Genomic DNA, 14,831 nt, shown 5'->3' with positions numbered 1-14,831 from the left:
GTTTGTGTGCATGCCCAAGATCCTGAGAGAATGGAGATTGTGGTGTGACCATCTCCCCTGGGGTGTGATTTCTCACTTTCTCTCTCTGGGGAGTACACATGCCCTATTACAAAAACCTCTCTCAAAAAATAAATCACACTGGGTAGGTGTATGTGTACTCAAAATTTCAAAGAGGAATGTGGGAGAAGGTATTGTGGAGTGGCCCTCCCTCCTGGGGGGTGATTTCTCACTTCCTCTCTCTCTGTCTCTCTGGTGATCACAGACATAACAAAAACTAAAAAAAAAAAAAAAAAAGAGTCTTTATGATACTCTCTAAGCATTAGGTAATTATCTTGAATATCTTTCAGTTTTATTGTAAACATTTTCTCTCTGTTTGGCATTTATCTTTTTTTTTTTTTTGAGAGGTTTTTTGCTATAGGGCGCGTGCGCTCGCCAGACAGACAGAGAGAGATATAGAGACAGAAAGCGAGAAATCACCCCCCAGGGGGGATGGTCACACCACAATCCCTTCTCCTCCATTCTCCTCTTGGGATCTTGGGCACGCATGCACACGCGCCCGGAGTAAGTTTTAAGCCACCGGGTCCAGGATTCGAACCGCGGTCGACTACGTGGGAGTCCAGCGACGTAGCCATTATGCTAACTGCTGGTTCCCTGTTTAGCATTTATCTTTTGACACTGAATATTCTTTTAAAAATGTTTTAGAGAATTTTATTTTTAATTATTATTAGTTTTTAAATTCACCAGAGAGCAACAGAGAAAGAGAGGGAAAGTGAGGAAGCAAGCCACCAGGTTCAGAACTCAAACCATGGTCAGCCATATGGAAGTCCAGTGCCTTAACCACCATGCCATCTGCTGGCCCCACCTTTAAAATTTTTTAAATTAAAAAAAAATTTATTGGAAATAGATTTTAGTAATAGGAAGTTTTCACAAACTGAGATTATGCAGAATGCTTTTTGTTTTAGAAGTATTTATTTAATTAATTTCTTCTCATTTGTTATAGGGCATGCATACTCACCAGAGACGAGAGAGAGAGAGAGAGAGAGAGCAAGCAAGCACCAAGTCGGGGACTCCAATTGCAGTTGGCCATGTGGGAGTCCAGTGCTTTAACCACCATGCCACCTGTCGGCCCCAAATGCTCTTACACTTTTTTGTTTGCTATAGGGTGTATTCACTCGCTGGAAAAGAGAGGGAATGAGAAATGAGAAAACGAGAAAATCAGCCCCACAGAGATAACCACTCCACAATCCTCTCTTTCCATTCAGGCACACACACGCACACGCACACGCGCGCGCACACACACACACACACACACACACATGCCTGGAGTACTTTTCAAACTTCTGAGTCTGGATCGCAAATCATGCACCTGGCCACATGGGATCCAGCTGCCCTAACCACCACACTACCTGGTTGGCCTCACTTATACTTTCTTCTAGTTTTTATTATCCAAAACAAAGGTCATGTTTCAAATTGTTAACGTTTACTTGCATATTTTTCAGATTTTTTATTTTTATTTTTTGGAGAGCTTTTTGTTATAGGGTGCATGTGCTCGCCAGAAAGACAGAGAGAGACAGAGACAGAAAGCGAGAAATCACCCCCCAGGGGAGATGGCCACGCCACAATCCCTTCTCCTCCATTCTCCTCTTGGGATCTTGGGCACACACACACACAAACATGCACCTGGCGTGAGTTTAAGCTGCTGAGTCAGGGACTCGAATCACAGTTGACTGCATGGGAGTCCAGCGACATAGCCATTATACTAACTGCAGGTCCCATTTTTCAGATTTTCTTATACAGGTTTTTTACATTTAGATTTCAAATTTACTTGTAGTTTATTCATGTGTATGGTGTAAGCCGTGGGTTAAATGTTACCTTTTTACAAGTGTTCCTTTATATAATTTTTAAAGTCCATCTTTGTCCCAGTAATTTGAGATAACACCTTATCATACGCTTTATTTCTGTATGTACTCGGGTGTATTTGTGGACTTTATATTAACTAGCGTGTGAATACACCAGTGCCACCCAGCTTTCATCATGGATACTTTCTATAAGCCTATTTCAGTGATCTGGTGGTTAAGGAAGCTGGGTCCCACATGGCCTATCGTGGTAGAATCTAGAACCCAGAAGCTTAAAAACCAAGCTGGGCACATGAGCACATGTGGAAAAGGGACTGGATTGTAGTGTGGCCACTCCCCCATTGGGCGGTACTTTATCCCTCTCTTTCTGCCTCTCTCTGGCGAGTGCATGCACTCTAATTTTAAAAAAATAAATATAAATCTTTCTTGCATCTTTTATATCTGATAAGGATAGCATCCTCCCTTCTTTATTTTCTTAGCTATTCTTGTGTGTTTATTTTTTGGTATGAATATCAAATTATTTTATAGCTCTATAAAAATGCTCATTGATGGGCTAGCAGGCAGCATGTTGGTTAAGGTGCTAGACTTTCACATGGCCAATTGTAGTTCAAGTCCTGGACCTAGTGACTTGCTTTCTTACCCGGTGTGAGGTTTAAGTCACCAGGTCCAGGACTCAAACCACAGTTGACTAGGTGGGAGTTCAGTGATGTAACCATTACACTATCTGCTGGTCTCAAAATTAAATAATTCTTTAAAAAAATACTAATTGATATTTTTATTGTGACCTTATTAAATGTGAAAACTGATAGGTTCATGATGTTGAGACATGATTACCAAAAACAAAAAACATGTTTCAAATTGTTAAAATTTACTTGCATATATTTCAGATATTTTATACAGGTTTTGAACATGTCTTTTTGCTTTTTTAAATTGTTTTATTTGACTTTATTTGGTATGTATTTATTTTATCAGAGAGGGACAGAGTAAGAGAGAGACAGAGAGAGGGAGAGTGAGAAAGCAAGCCACTAGGTCCAGGACCTGAACTGAGGTCTGCCAGGTGGGAGTCTAGCACCCCTAACCACCATGCCACCTGCCGGCCCTTTTTGTTTATTTTAAAGTATTTTATCTTTTTTTGTTGACATTGTAAATGAAGTTATCATTTCCTATTTAATAATTTTGTTATTTTTCTTCTAGAGAGTGCATGTCTCACCAGAGAAAGAGAGACAGAGAAAGGGAAAGGAGGAAGTACTCCCATGGAGAATGGCCACATTGCAATCCCTTCTCCGTCTCTCCCTTCTTTTAGGATTTTGGGCATGCATGCTCATGCCCCTGGAGTGTTTTTCAAGCCACCAAGTCCAGAATCTGAACCACGTGGTTGGCCATGCAGGATCTAGCTCCCTTCACCAGGCCACAGAGCCGGTTATTTTTTAATGGGTTATTACTTTGTATGTATAAATGCTGTTGATTTTTGCATGTTGATTTTTTATTCTGCAACCTAGTTGAATTCTTTTATTGTCTGAGTTCGCTTAGCCATTAATTCTCCAGGGTTTCCCAGGTATATTATTATTTCATCTGAAAATAGGGATAGTCTTGATTTTTCTTTACCAATTCTTGTTCCTGTCATTCATTTCTCTGGTTTAATTACATTGGCGACTACCTCCAGAACAGTGTGAAATAGTAGTGAACGCCGCTGCCTGTAAACTTTCTGAACTAATTGGGACGTTGGCTTTTGGAATGAGGTATATAGTTTATGATGTACATAGCCATTTTCTCATTTTAATTAGGAATGGTTGGTGAATTTTGCTAACAGCTTTTTTAGTCTGTGTCAGCAATTATTGGACTTTTCTGCTAATATATATTAACATGATGAACCGTATTAGGTTTCCTGATGCATCATTTTTGTATTCTAGTTCAAAGTCCAACTTTGCACTGTGTCTGAGTCTGTGCAAATGCTGTGTTCACCACCTGTGCTTTGCTGTCCATTTCCTGGTAAAACATCTACGTCTGGTGCTTTTCAATGTTTTCTTCCAATCAATTAATATAGGGGTCCCCCGCTTTATCCTTGGCATTTAATAGTTTGTCTATGATGTATCTGGATATGGATCTCCTTGTATTTAATTTGGGTTTTGGTAAGCTTGTTGGATGAGTAGATTGATATTTTTAACAATTTTGAGGACATTTTGTCTGTTATTTCTTCAAATGTTTTCTTCCCTCTTCTTTCTTGTCCTTCTGATACTGTTGTACATATGTTGGTATTCTTCTTAAAATATTTTAATTAATTAAATTATTATTTTGATATAGGGCATGTTTGCTCACCAGAGAAAGACAGAGGGAAAGTGAGAAAACAAGGTATCAGGTCTGGGACTCAAACCGTGGTCAGCCATGTGGGAGTCCAGCGCCTTCACCACCACACCACCTGCTGGCCTGGTATTCTTGATGTAGTCTCAACACTTTTCTTGTATGTGTTTTTGAGAAGTTTTTGCCATAGGGCACGTGCGCTCACCAGACAGAGAGACAGAAAGCGAGAAATCACCCCCCAGTGGGAATGGTCACACCGTAATCTCTTCTCCTCCATTCTCCTCTCGGGATTTTGGGCATGCACGCACACATGCCCAGCGTGAGTTTTAAGCCACCAGGTCCAGGACTTGAGCCATGGCCAACTACATGGAAGTCCAGCCACATAGCCATTACGCTAACTGCTTGTCCCTTCTTGGTTTTTTTTTTTTTTATTTTTATTATTTTTTTTTCTCTCTCCCTTCATTGGATTGTATAATATAATCTTTTCACTTTTTCTTCAACATAAATCATTCTTTTGCTCGTCAGATCTGTTGTGCCCCTGTAGTGAACTTTTTATTTCAGTTATTTTATATTTTGCATTTAATTCTTATGATTTCCATCTCTTTAACAAATGTTCTCTATCTGATGCAATGTTGCCATTATACCTTCCTTTGCTTCCTCAATCATGGTTTCCTTTAGTTCTTTATGTAGATTTGTAAAGGCTGCTGCTGTTTTTCATCTGCTCACTGTCGCATGCAGTTTCTCTCACCTGTCTTCCTGCCAGTGTACGGGTTGCACTTTCCTAGTTCTTTGATTGCCTCACAATTTTTTGTTGGACATTAGACATTTTACCTAATACATTTTAATACCTTTGAGTACTGGTCTCCCTATATCCCCTGCCCCCTGCCCCAGGTTTATTTGCTTATTTGGTTAGTGACAGACTAGATTATTATTTTTTAAAATTTATTTTGTTTAACTTTATTTATTATTATTTTTCAGTTTGATCAGAGAGAGACAGAGAAAGAGAGAGAGGGGGAAAGTGATAAAGCAAACTGCCAGGTCCAGGACTTGATCCGTGGTCGGCCAAGTGGGAGTCTAGCACCTTTAACCACTATGCCACCTGCCTGCCCCCAGACTAGATTATTTTAAGGGACCCTATTCTTTATCTTCCCTACTCCCTGCCCCAACTTGGACTCCTCAGAGGCCTAGGTTTGCCCCCCGAGTCACCCTGGGATGACTGGTAGTATTTGTTGTTGTTGTTTTATTAAAGAATTATTTTACCTAACTGTATTTAATAGCTCCCCCAAAAGACGTAGGATCTTTTTATATATTTTTCTAACTTGCTGTCAGACACATGCACTCACCAGAAAGAGGGAGAGAGAAAGAGATAGAAAAGAAGAGGGAAAGTGAGAAAGCAAGCCACCAGGTCTGAGACTCGAACCACAGTCGGCCATGTGGGAGTCCAGCGCCCTTAACCATCAAGCCACCTGCTGGCCCCAACAGTGGTTTTAGCAATGCTCTCTTTTCTGTCTCTCCCTGATCACACCTTGCTGTGACATTCTAGTCTTTTTTTAAGTTGTTGATTTCAGCAAAGCTCAGAGCATCTATTGTTCCACAAACAAGCTAGTCAAATTTGGACTCCTTCGAAGGAATAGTTCCCAAGTTTAGTGTTTGCAATTTGTTCTGACCCCAGCTGGCTTTTTCTTTTGTTCTTTTTTTTTTTTTTTTTTTTTCTTTTTTTTGGGAGTGTTTTTTTCCTTTTTTTTGGAGAGGTTTTTGCTACAGGGCATGTGCGCTCACCAGAAAGACAGAGACAGAAAGCGAGAAATCATCCCCCCCCGGGGGGGATGGCCACGCTGCAGTCCCTTCTCCATTCTCCTCTCGGGATCTTGGGCATGCACGCACGCGCGCCTGGCGTGAGTTTAAGCCACCGGATCTGGGACTCGAACTGCAGTCAACTACATGGGAGTCCAGTGACATAGCCATTATGCTAACTGCTGGTCCCTCCTTTGTTCTTTTGATGAAAACTAACTGGGTACAGTACAGCCTACATGTCCGGTGGAACTACTAGTGTTTTCCGAACTGCCTTTCACCACTGTCTGGCTGTTTTTCAGACTGTCCTCGGATTTGAACTTCTTGTACTGTTGCAAATGCAGTCAAATCCTCTGGAAGATTAGGAACTGTTTTATGTCTGCCCCCGCCCCCAAAGTCTTTTGAGTCAGGGCTCGAGCTGTGACCAGGACAGTGATGTGCTTCTCTCTCTGTGTGACGTCCTCTCTCTGTGAGCTGAGTGGTAGGTGAGGAGGGGTGACAGTAGCTGGAAGTCATTTTGGCTTACCTCTCTTTCGTGAATCTACCACTTTAAAAGCAGGCTCAGGGTCTTAGTATTCTCAGTATGTCACTCCCAACTCTGAGTCTCCATTCCAGGAATGGGGTCTGGTTACAAATGGAGTCTGGTGGGAGGAGGGAGTGTTCACCTCTTGACAAGCTCACCCAGGACTTAGCCTCAGAGAGGGCAGATGGGGCAGGAGGTGAAATGCTGGCATCTCACCTCCCCTGGAGGATAGTGCTTTACTGAGAGCTGCAGGGGGTGTGCGCCCTGTTCTTGGCTGGTAATGGGATTCCGTTCTTGCTGAATTGGGAGGGTGAAGAAGGAGTGGTTCTCAGTTCAAAAACTACAGCAGACCCTCACTGTTGTTCCTGAATTCTTAGAGATTTTCTTGAGTAAATGTTTCTTCATTTGTTTTCTGTCCTTGGGACTATTTCCAGATACTTTAAATACCTGTATTTTCAAAAAAATAATTTTCAACAGTTACACTGGGGTGCAGGTCTATGAAGCTCTTCATCCCTCATTTATGCCAGAGCCCTTCTCTTTTAATTTTTATTGATAAAAGTGTTTAAAGGCTACAAATTTTCCTCTATTCATTGCTATTTAAGTATCCCAGGGATTTGTGATACTTATATTTTTAAATTTGCTGTAGGGGGCCAGCAGGTAGCATGGTGGTTAAGGTGTCAACTCCCACATGCCTGACCATGGTTTGAGTCCTGAACCTGGCAGCTTGCTTTCTCATTTTCCTTTTCTCTCTCTGGTCAACTTGAAAACATTAAAATAATGACGAATAAAATAAAATAAAAATAATAATAAAAATTTGCTATAGGGCATGTGCGCCCACTGGAAAGACAGAGGGAAAGTAATCACCCTTCCAGGGGCATCGCCATGCAGTTATCCCTTCTCCATTCTCCTCTCCTGAATCTGGGCATACACGCACACACACCTGCTATTTTTCAAGCCACTGGTTCTGGGACTCATCTTGTGCAATCAGCCACATGGGATCCAGTTGCCTTAACTGCCATGCCATCAGCTGGTCCTGAAATGTATCCGTTATTTTTCAGAAAGTCTATTGCCTGTCCCACCAAGAGTTGTTTAATAGGTTTAAAAATGTATAGGTGGGGACCAGCAGTTAACGTAATGGCTATGTCGCTGGACTCCCATGTAGTCGACTGCGGTTCGAGTCCCGGACCCAGTGGCTTAAACTCACGCCGGGCACGTGTGCATGCGTGCCCAAGATCCCGAGAGGAGAATGGAGGAGAAGGGATTGCGGCGTGACCATCCCCTCTGGGAGATTTCTCATTTTCTGTCTCTATGTCTCTCTGTCTGGCGAGCGCACGTGCCCTTTTTGTTGTTTTGATTTTATTAATTATTTTATTGCATTGTAATCAGATCATGTATTGGATCATTACAAAAGTCATGACACATTTTTGCACAGAAAAATATGTCATGACTTTTCTGACGACCCACTAGTTTTTCATAACTTCACTTTAAGAACTCATTTGATTGGCCAGCAGATGGCGCAGTGGTTACGTCGCTAATCTCTGTCTCTCTCTCTCTCTCTCTCTGTCTGGCAAGCACATGTGCCCTAAGGCAAAAATTTCTAAAAGAAAAGAACTCATTTGATTTTCTTTTTAAAGCATTTTTTTGTTAATTTATTTATTTCTTCCATGAGTGAAAGACAGGCATCCCCAACAGGGCTTTCATGCCACCATCCACCTCAGTCTAAGCTGCCCTCCTCATGGGGGGTTGCACATGGCTGCAGTCCTCAGGGAGGTTCCCAGATGAGAGCCCAGGACCTTGCCGGTGCGGGTTCAGCTGTGCTCCCGTTGTGCCTTCCCGATTTGCTGTGTGTGTATGCCTCGGTGATCAGCTCTTACGACTGTTCAGTGTGTGCTTGAGGAGGATTGTTTCCATTGTCCGGGCTTGTGTATATCCCAGGTATCTACCTTACTGACTACGCCGATTATCTCTCTTACGTTTTTACTTACCTTTTATTCCCTTGGGCTGCTTTTTACTGAAAAAAGTCTAGTATTAATTTGTTTTTATTCCTCCTTGCATCTCCTGTCGTTTCTGCCTCGCAGAGATTGTAGCTTGATTATTTTGTACACACGTATTTGTAACTGTTATATCTTCATTGTGAAATGTGGCCATTTTATCTAAATCCTGCCCAGTTCAAAATATTTTTTTAAAAAGTTTATTTCTTCTGCGAGAGACACACAGAGATAAAGAGGTGTCCCCAGCAAGGTCCCAATGATGGTATCTACCCCCGGCCTCCGCCAACCCAAATCTTGGGCACATGTGTGTGTGCCCCCCATGTGTACAGGGAGGACCCAGAAAGCAAACTTGGGACCTTCCTGTGTAGATCCAAAACTGCAGCACGTTGCTGTCACAGCATCACCGCCTGGCTCTCTAGAAATAATGTTCCCCCGATTTCCAATCAATTTTGTTGCTTATTAAAAATTATGTTAATATAGGAACCAGTAGATGGCATAATGGTTACCTCGCTGGACTCCCATGTAGTCGACTGCGGTTTGAGCCCCGGACCTTGCAGTTTAAAACTCATGCCAGGCGCATGTGCATTTACCATCCCCCCACGGGGTGATCTCTCACTTCCTGTGTCTCTGTTTCTCTGTGTCTCTCCAGCGAGTGCACACGCCCTATAGCAAAAATCTCTTTCAAAAAAATTACGTTAATACAGTATAAAGGCAGTGAAACAAATGTGACACATCCTATATCCTATTTTCATTTCCTCAAAAAGATAAAAAGCCTTTCTGTGTTATTTTCACTCAACAGTTACAAAAGATCTGCCTGTGGATTCATTGGAAGGAGAAGATTTTGAGAAGGAATTCTCATTTCTGAACAACCTCCTAAGTCCTGGCTCTTCCAGTGCCAGTGAATTTACCCAAGAATGCCCGACTGCCTGCGGGAGCCCCAGTGCCAGCCTCACTTCCCAGGAGGCCGGTGTGGCGCCCGAGCCTCTTGCTCACTCCTCTCAGTTCCTTCCTTCACAGCTATTTGATCTCGGCTTTCACGCTGCGGGAGCTTTCAACAGTAAGTACCTAAAAACATCTGGACACGGGTATCTTACTTTATCTTTGTGAAGCAAAGCTATGATTTTGTTTCTGGGTTTTGTTTTTTGTTTGTTTGTTTACTGTAGGGTGTCTATGCTTGTCAGAGACAGACAGACCGAGGGGGAAAGTGAGAAATCTGGGAGCTGGCCATGCTGCAGTCCCTACTCCTCTGTTGTCCTCTGCAGTTCCTCCTCCTCCGTTGTGCATGCACACGCACCCCGTGTGACTATTCAAGCCGCCAGATCCAGGACTAGAACTGCATGGTCAGCCTTGTGGGATCCCATGCCTTAACCTCAATGCCATCTCCTGGTCCCCAAGTCTGTGCTTTTTGATGTTAGAATCAACCAGATTGACTTTAACATCCATGCTAGTAGATAAAATTCACAGTCATCCCAGTCATCTAGAAAAATATCAGATAAATTACCACTGTCAACACACTGACATGAGACCTTCCCTGCCACCTCCCCGAACCCCACATTTTCTTCACTGACTCCCTCCACATCCACATTGATTCCCAAGTCCTGTTGAGTCTGTTTCTGAAATATGTCTCAAATTCCCCATCCTCCTCTGCCTTCACTACCAGAGCCATTTAGAGCCTCAGTGGGTTCCTCGAGTTGTTGCTCCCAGCCTCCAAACCCAGTTCTACCCCTATGGCTCAGCTCTCTCTCTCCAGGAAGCAGAACTGATGTCAGCATCTGTTCTCATCTTCAAAGTCCCCCTACCCCTGCCCCATAAGCCTGCCTCTGTCAGCATCTGCACCCGACCTCCAGCCTGACTGCAAAGGGTTCACCTTTCTGTGACCACACTGAGTACTTCTAGAGGCTTCCAAGGCATCTTGGCCTGTGTTGCTTGTGCTGCTGAGCAGTGGGTCTGGGTGAGAGCCAGAGGAGGTTCCCAGATGAGGTTTGCTCCAGGACGGTCAGCCCTCGGAGCTTCCTCAGTACTGCCAAAGAGAAGGGCTTCTGCCTCTTCAGCCTCCTCGAGCTTCATCTGCTTCATGGCCATAATCATCATCTATCTGGCCTTAGATCCTTCTCTCACCCCCTAGTGAATTTTAACCTCTAGGAAAAAACCCTCATGACACCTAGCAGTGTCTCAATGCCTTGTACGTGCGCCAGCAGGTGGCATGGTGGTTAAGGCACTGGATTCCCACATGGTCCACTGAGATTTGAGTCCCAGACCTGGCAGCTTAAAACTCATGCTGGGCATATGTGTGTGTGCCCAGAATCCTGAGAGGAGAATGGAGGAGAAGGGACTGTAGCATGGCCATCCCCCAGGGGATGATTTCTCACTTTCTCTCTCTCTCTGTCTCTAGAAACGTCATCATCTATCTGGCCTTAGATCCTTCTCTCACCCCCTAGTGAATTTTAACCTCTAGGAAAAAACCCTCATGACACCTAGCAGTGTCTCAATGCCTTGTACGTGCGCCAGCAGGTGGCATGGTGGTTAAGGCACTGGATTCCCACATGGTCCACTGAGATTTGAGTCCCAGACCTGGCAGCTTAAAACTCATGCTGGGCATATGTGTGTGTGCCCAGAATCCTGAGAGGAGAATGGAGGAGAAGGGACTGTAGCATGGCCATCCCCCAGGGGATGATTTCTCACTTTCTCTCTCTCTCTGTCTCTAGAAACGCACGTACCCTATAGCAAAAATCTTTCTAAAAAACAGCCAGACTTACATCCATACTTGATCTACAAGCATCCTGAGGGCATGATGTGTGCTAGGTGCATAGACAGCACCATAAAGTTAGCTCAAAAAAAGCAAATACCAGCCACGTAAGTGACCAGGAAGGATGTATTGAATAGCCTGAAGAAGCCTGGACAGTACTATCTGATAAAGAGGCACTCTATCTGGAACAAGTCAGGTGTTATAGTGAAATCCTCTAACGTACTTATTTTTCCATGGTATATCACTGGCACAGTAGTTACGAGGACTTACAAACTGATGCATTCTCCGCTGTGAGCCCCTACACCTTTTGCAACTTGCCACATCTCTTGCAGCACTGGATTTTTCCTCTTAGTTTCTGGCAATACAATATCAGTAATACACAGAGTCTTCAGAAAGTTCATGGAGGGACCAGCAGATGGTGTAATGGTTATGCCATGTAGTTGACCACAGTTCCAAGTCCTGGACTCAGTGGCTTAAACTCATGCCAACCATGTGTGCCCAAGATCCCAAGAGGAGACTGGAGGAGAAGGGATTGCGGCGTGGCCATCACCCCTGGGAGGTGATTTCTCACTTTCTATCTCTCTGTCCCCCTCTATCTTTCCAGCCATCACAAACACCCTATAGCAAAAACCTGTCTTAAAAAAAAAAAGTTCATGGAAATATATATTACAAAAAACTATGCATGAATTTCAAATTTTTTTGCACCCAAATAAATTTTTACATTTTCCCATGATTGTTGTGAAGTCCCCTTGTATATTTGCACCACTCAAAACATTTAAGGGGCCAGCAGATGGTGTAGTGGTTACATGGCTGACCGTGATTCGAGTCTCGGATCTGCTGGCTTTAAAAAAATCACACAGGGCACATGTGCATGCCTGCCCAAGATCCTGGGAGAAGAACAGAAAAGGGATTGCAGTGTGGCCATCCCCTCTGGAGGGTGATTTCTCACTTTTCATCTCACCGTCTCTGTCTCTCTCTGGTGAGTGCACATGCCCTAAGGCAAAAACCTCTGCCTGCAGGTGGACAGGACATTCCTACTGAGTAGCTGAGGCAAAGTCCCCAGAGATGAGTGATGTTTTTATGGTGCTCGGGTAGTTTGGTTAAAAGGGGACCAAAATCTGATCTCGTGCTTCCAAGTACAGAACTCTTCCTCGCCAATGTTTCCTGTATGTATACTCCTTTTTTTTCTTAAGAGTTATTTATTATTATATTATTAGTTTTAGTTTGCTGTAGGGCATGTGTGCTCACCAGAGAGAAACAGAGAGAGAGTGTGAGAAAGCAAGCCACAATGTTTGGAACTCAAACTGTAGTGGGCCACATGGGAGTCCAGGGCCTCTGTCACCACACCACCTGCTGGCCCCATGTCTGCTCCTTCTTTTGTCCTGTGAGATAAACTGGAAGGTTAGCTTCTCTGAGAGTTAAAGGATCTGCGTTCTAGCAACCCCATTTTACTTGCGCTTCAAATAACCTCTTCTATACAAAGAAGGGATGAGGCAGGGTAATTTAAATTCCTTTCTAGTGCTGTTTTAATTATAGCATAAATTCAAGCTATATATCATTTCCCTGTGTATCCATATGGTATTCCTAATGAAACTTTTGGATTACAAAGCATTTTTTCACTTTATACACCACGATCTGCTTAATTTCTTTCCTATTGTTTCTACTGTTTATCATTACAGATAAACACAATAAACTTTTTCCTTCAGTTAAATCTTTTTTTTGTTTGTTTTTGAGAGAGATTTTTGCTACAGGGCTCATGTGCTCACTGGGGAGACAGAAAATGAGAAATCACCCCCCCAGAGGGAATGGCCATGCCACAATCCCATCTTCATTCTCCTCTCGGGATCTTGGGCACTCACGCACATGTGCCCAGTGTGAGTCCAAAGTCACCAGGTCTGGGACTTGAGCAGTAGTCAACTATGTGGGAATCCAGAGATGTAACCATTACACCATCTGCTGGTCCCTCCAATGGGACACTTGAAAAACATGATTTTATTCATCACGAGAACATGCGCATGCACACACGAGAGAAGGGGAGCGAGCGCAGAGTCCCTCTCGAGGGCCCGCCATACACCAGTTCCTTTCCCCAGCCCTCCAGCTCCTCAGAGTCTTAGGCAAGGGCCCTGTGTTTTCAGACCAGCCCAGGGATCCAAACTCTTACAGTCACTTGGCTTCAGACAATGAGTGTAGTTTGCTACTGACTGCACCGCCGGCTGGGTGTAAATTACTTTAAGATAAATTTCTGGGAATGGCATTATAAGTCCAGTGGTACAAATATTCGAAGGTTTCAACATTCTGATCCTCAGGCCCATTCCCTTTCTTCCGGACTCCTCTTCTTTCTTTACCTTCTCCCTTTGTAATTTTTTTTTTAAATAAACACAAACACACATTTAAAATTACAAGAAGGCATGTGCTCTCACCAGAGACAGGGAGAGGGGGAAGTACCCTCTCTTGGCACGGTCCCATCACAATCCCTTCTCGTTCACCTTTCCATCCTGCTGGGATCTGGGGCACACATGCATGCAGCTGGCATGTTTCTCATGTGATGGGTCATGATTCACGCTGCAGTCAGTCATGTGGGATTTGGCTCCCTGAACTGCTAGGCTGCAGGGTTAGTCCAAAGCCTATATATTTATTTCAGAACCACTTAGAAAAATTTGAGGATGTCTAATGCTAGATGTGACTAAACTTAAATGATTAAATAAAATAGATAACTATAAATAAATTTTCAGTTTTTTTCCCTCTTTTGCTGTAGTATTTTATCCTGGTACAGTAACTTATTAACTTTTTTTATTTTTCTGATGCTACTTTCTAACTTGCTTGACAATGAAATAATTCTTTCTTCCATCCCCCAAGGCTGGGTCTCTCAAGAAGGGTCAGAACTTCCTCTTTCACACACTGAAGACCAGCCAGTGCCTTCACAGAGTCCAAAGAAATCAACAAGATGTAAGTTCTTTATTTATATCAATGCCATTGCATTAAGAATCAGTTGAATACAGACAAATTCAGAAAAAGATCACTTTATAGACTGTGCCTCATATTGCTGAGAAAAATATTTTAATAATGAGTTACATTTACAATGACGGCTCTCTTTGGCTATCCCTCCCCATGGAAAGCATTCAGTAGAAATCACAAGCTTGTCACAGGGTACTAAATTCTGGGCTGAAATGTGTTACACTTTGCATTATGCTTTGTTGACAATTTATAGATTTTTATTAGAATGTATATTCACAAAGAAGCATTCAAGCACTTCGCTGGTTCCTATCGTAACCTTTTAAATGTCCATTTCAGTAGCGTGAAATGTGTTCACATCACTGAAACAGATCTCCAGAACGTTTTATCCTGTAAATCTGGAACTCTATACGCACTTCTCAGCTCCCTCTCCTCCCTCCCCTCTGCTCCCAGGAGCCACTATTCTACTTTCTATTTCAGACAAGTGGAACAAAGCAGTTTGGTTTGTGGCTGGCTTATGTCATTTAAAATAATGTCCTAAAGGTTTATCCCATAGCATGTGACAAGAGAGTCTTCCTTCTAAAAGGCTGGATAATGTTCTATTAAATGGAAACACCAGATTCATCCAGGGATAACTTTCCTTTTTTTTTTTTTTTTTTTTTTTGGGAGAATTT

The 14,831-nt window shown here is 43.1% G+C and overlaps 1 protein-coding gene across 1 annotated transcript in view; it reads left to right on the top strand.

Moving 5' to 3' along the window:
- ICA1L (islet cell autoantigen 1 like) overlaps positions 1-14,831 on the top strand; it is a 69,462-nt gene that overhangs the window by 48,612 nt on the left and 6,019 nt on the right. The window contains exons 11-12 of the mRNA XM_014589567.2: positions 9,259-9,516; positions 14,062-14,151. Of these exons, the coding sequence (XP_014445053.1) occupies positions 9,259-9,516; positions 14,062-14,151 (348 nt within the window). The remainder of the gene's footprint in view (positions 1-9,258; positions 9,517-14,061; positions 14,152-14,831) is intronic.

The sequence above is a fragment of the Tupaia chinensis genome, unplaced genomic scaffold (assembly GCF_000334495.1).
Source record: "Tupaia chinensis unplaced genomic scaffold, TupChi_1.0 Scaffold000361_2, whole genome shotgun sequence".
In the NCBI taxonomy this organism is placed as follows: domain Eukaryota; kingdom Metazoa; phylum Chordata; class Mammalia; order Scandentia; family Tupaiidae; genus Tupaia; species Tupaia belangeri.
This window is presented reverse-complemented; position numbering and strand designations above follow the sequence as displayed.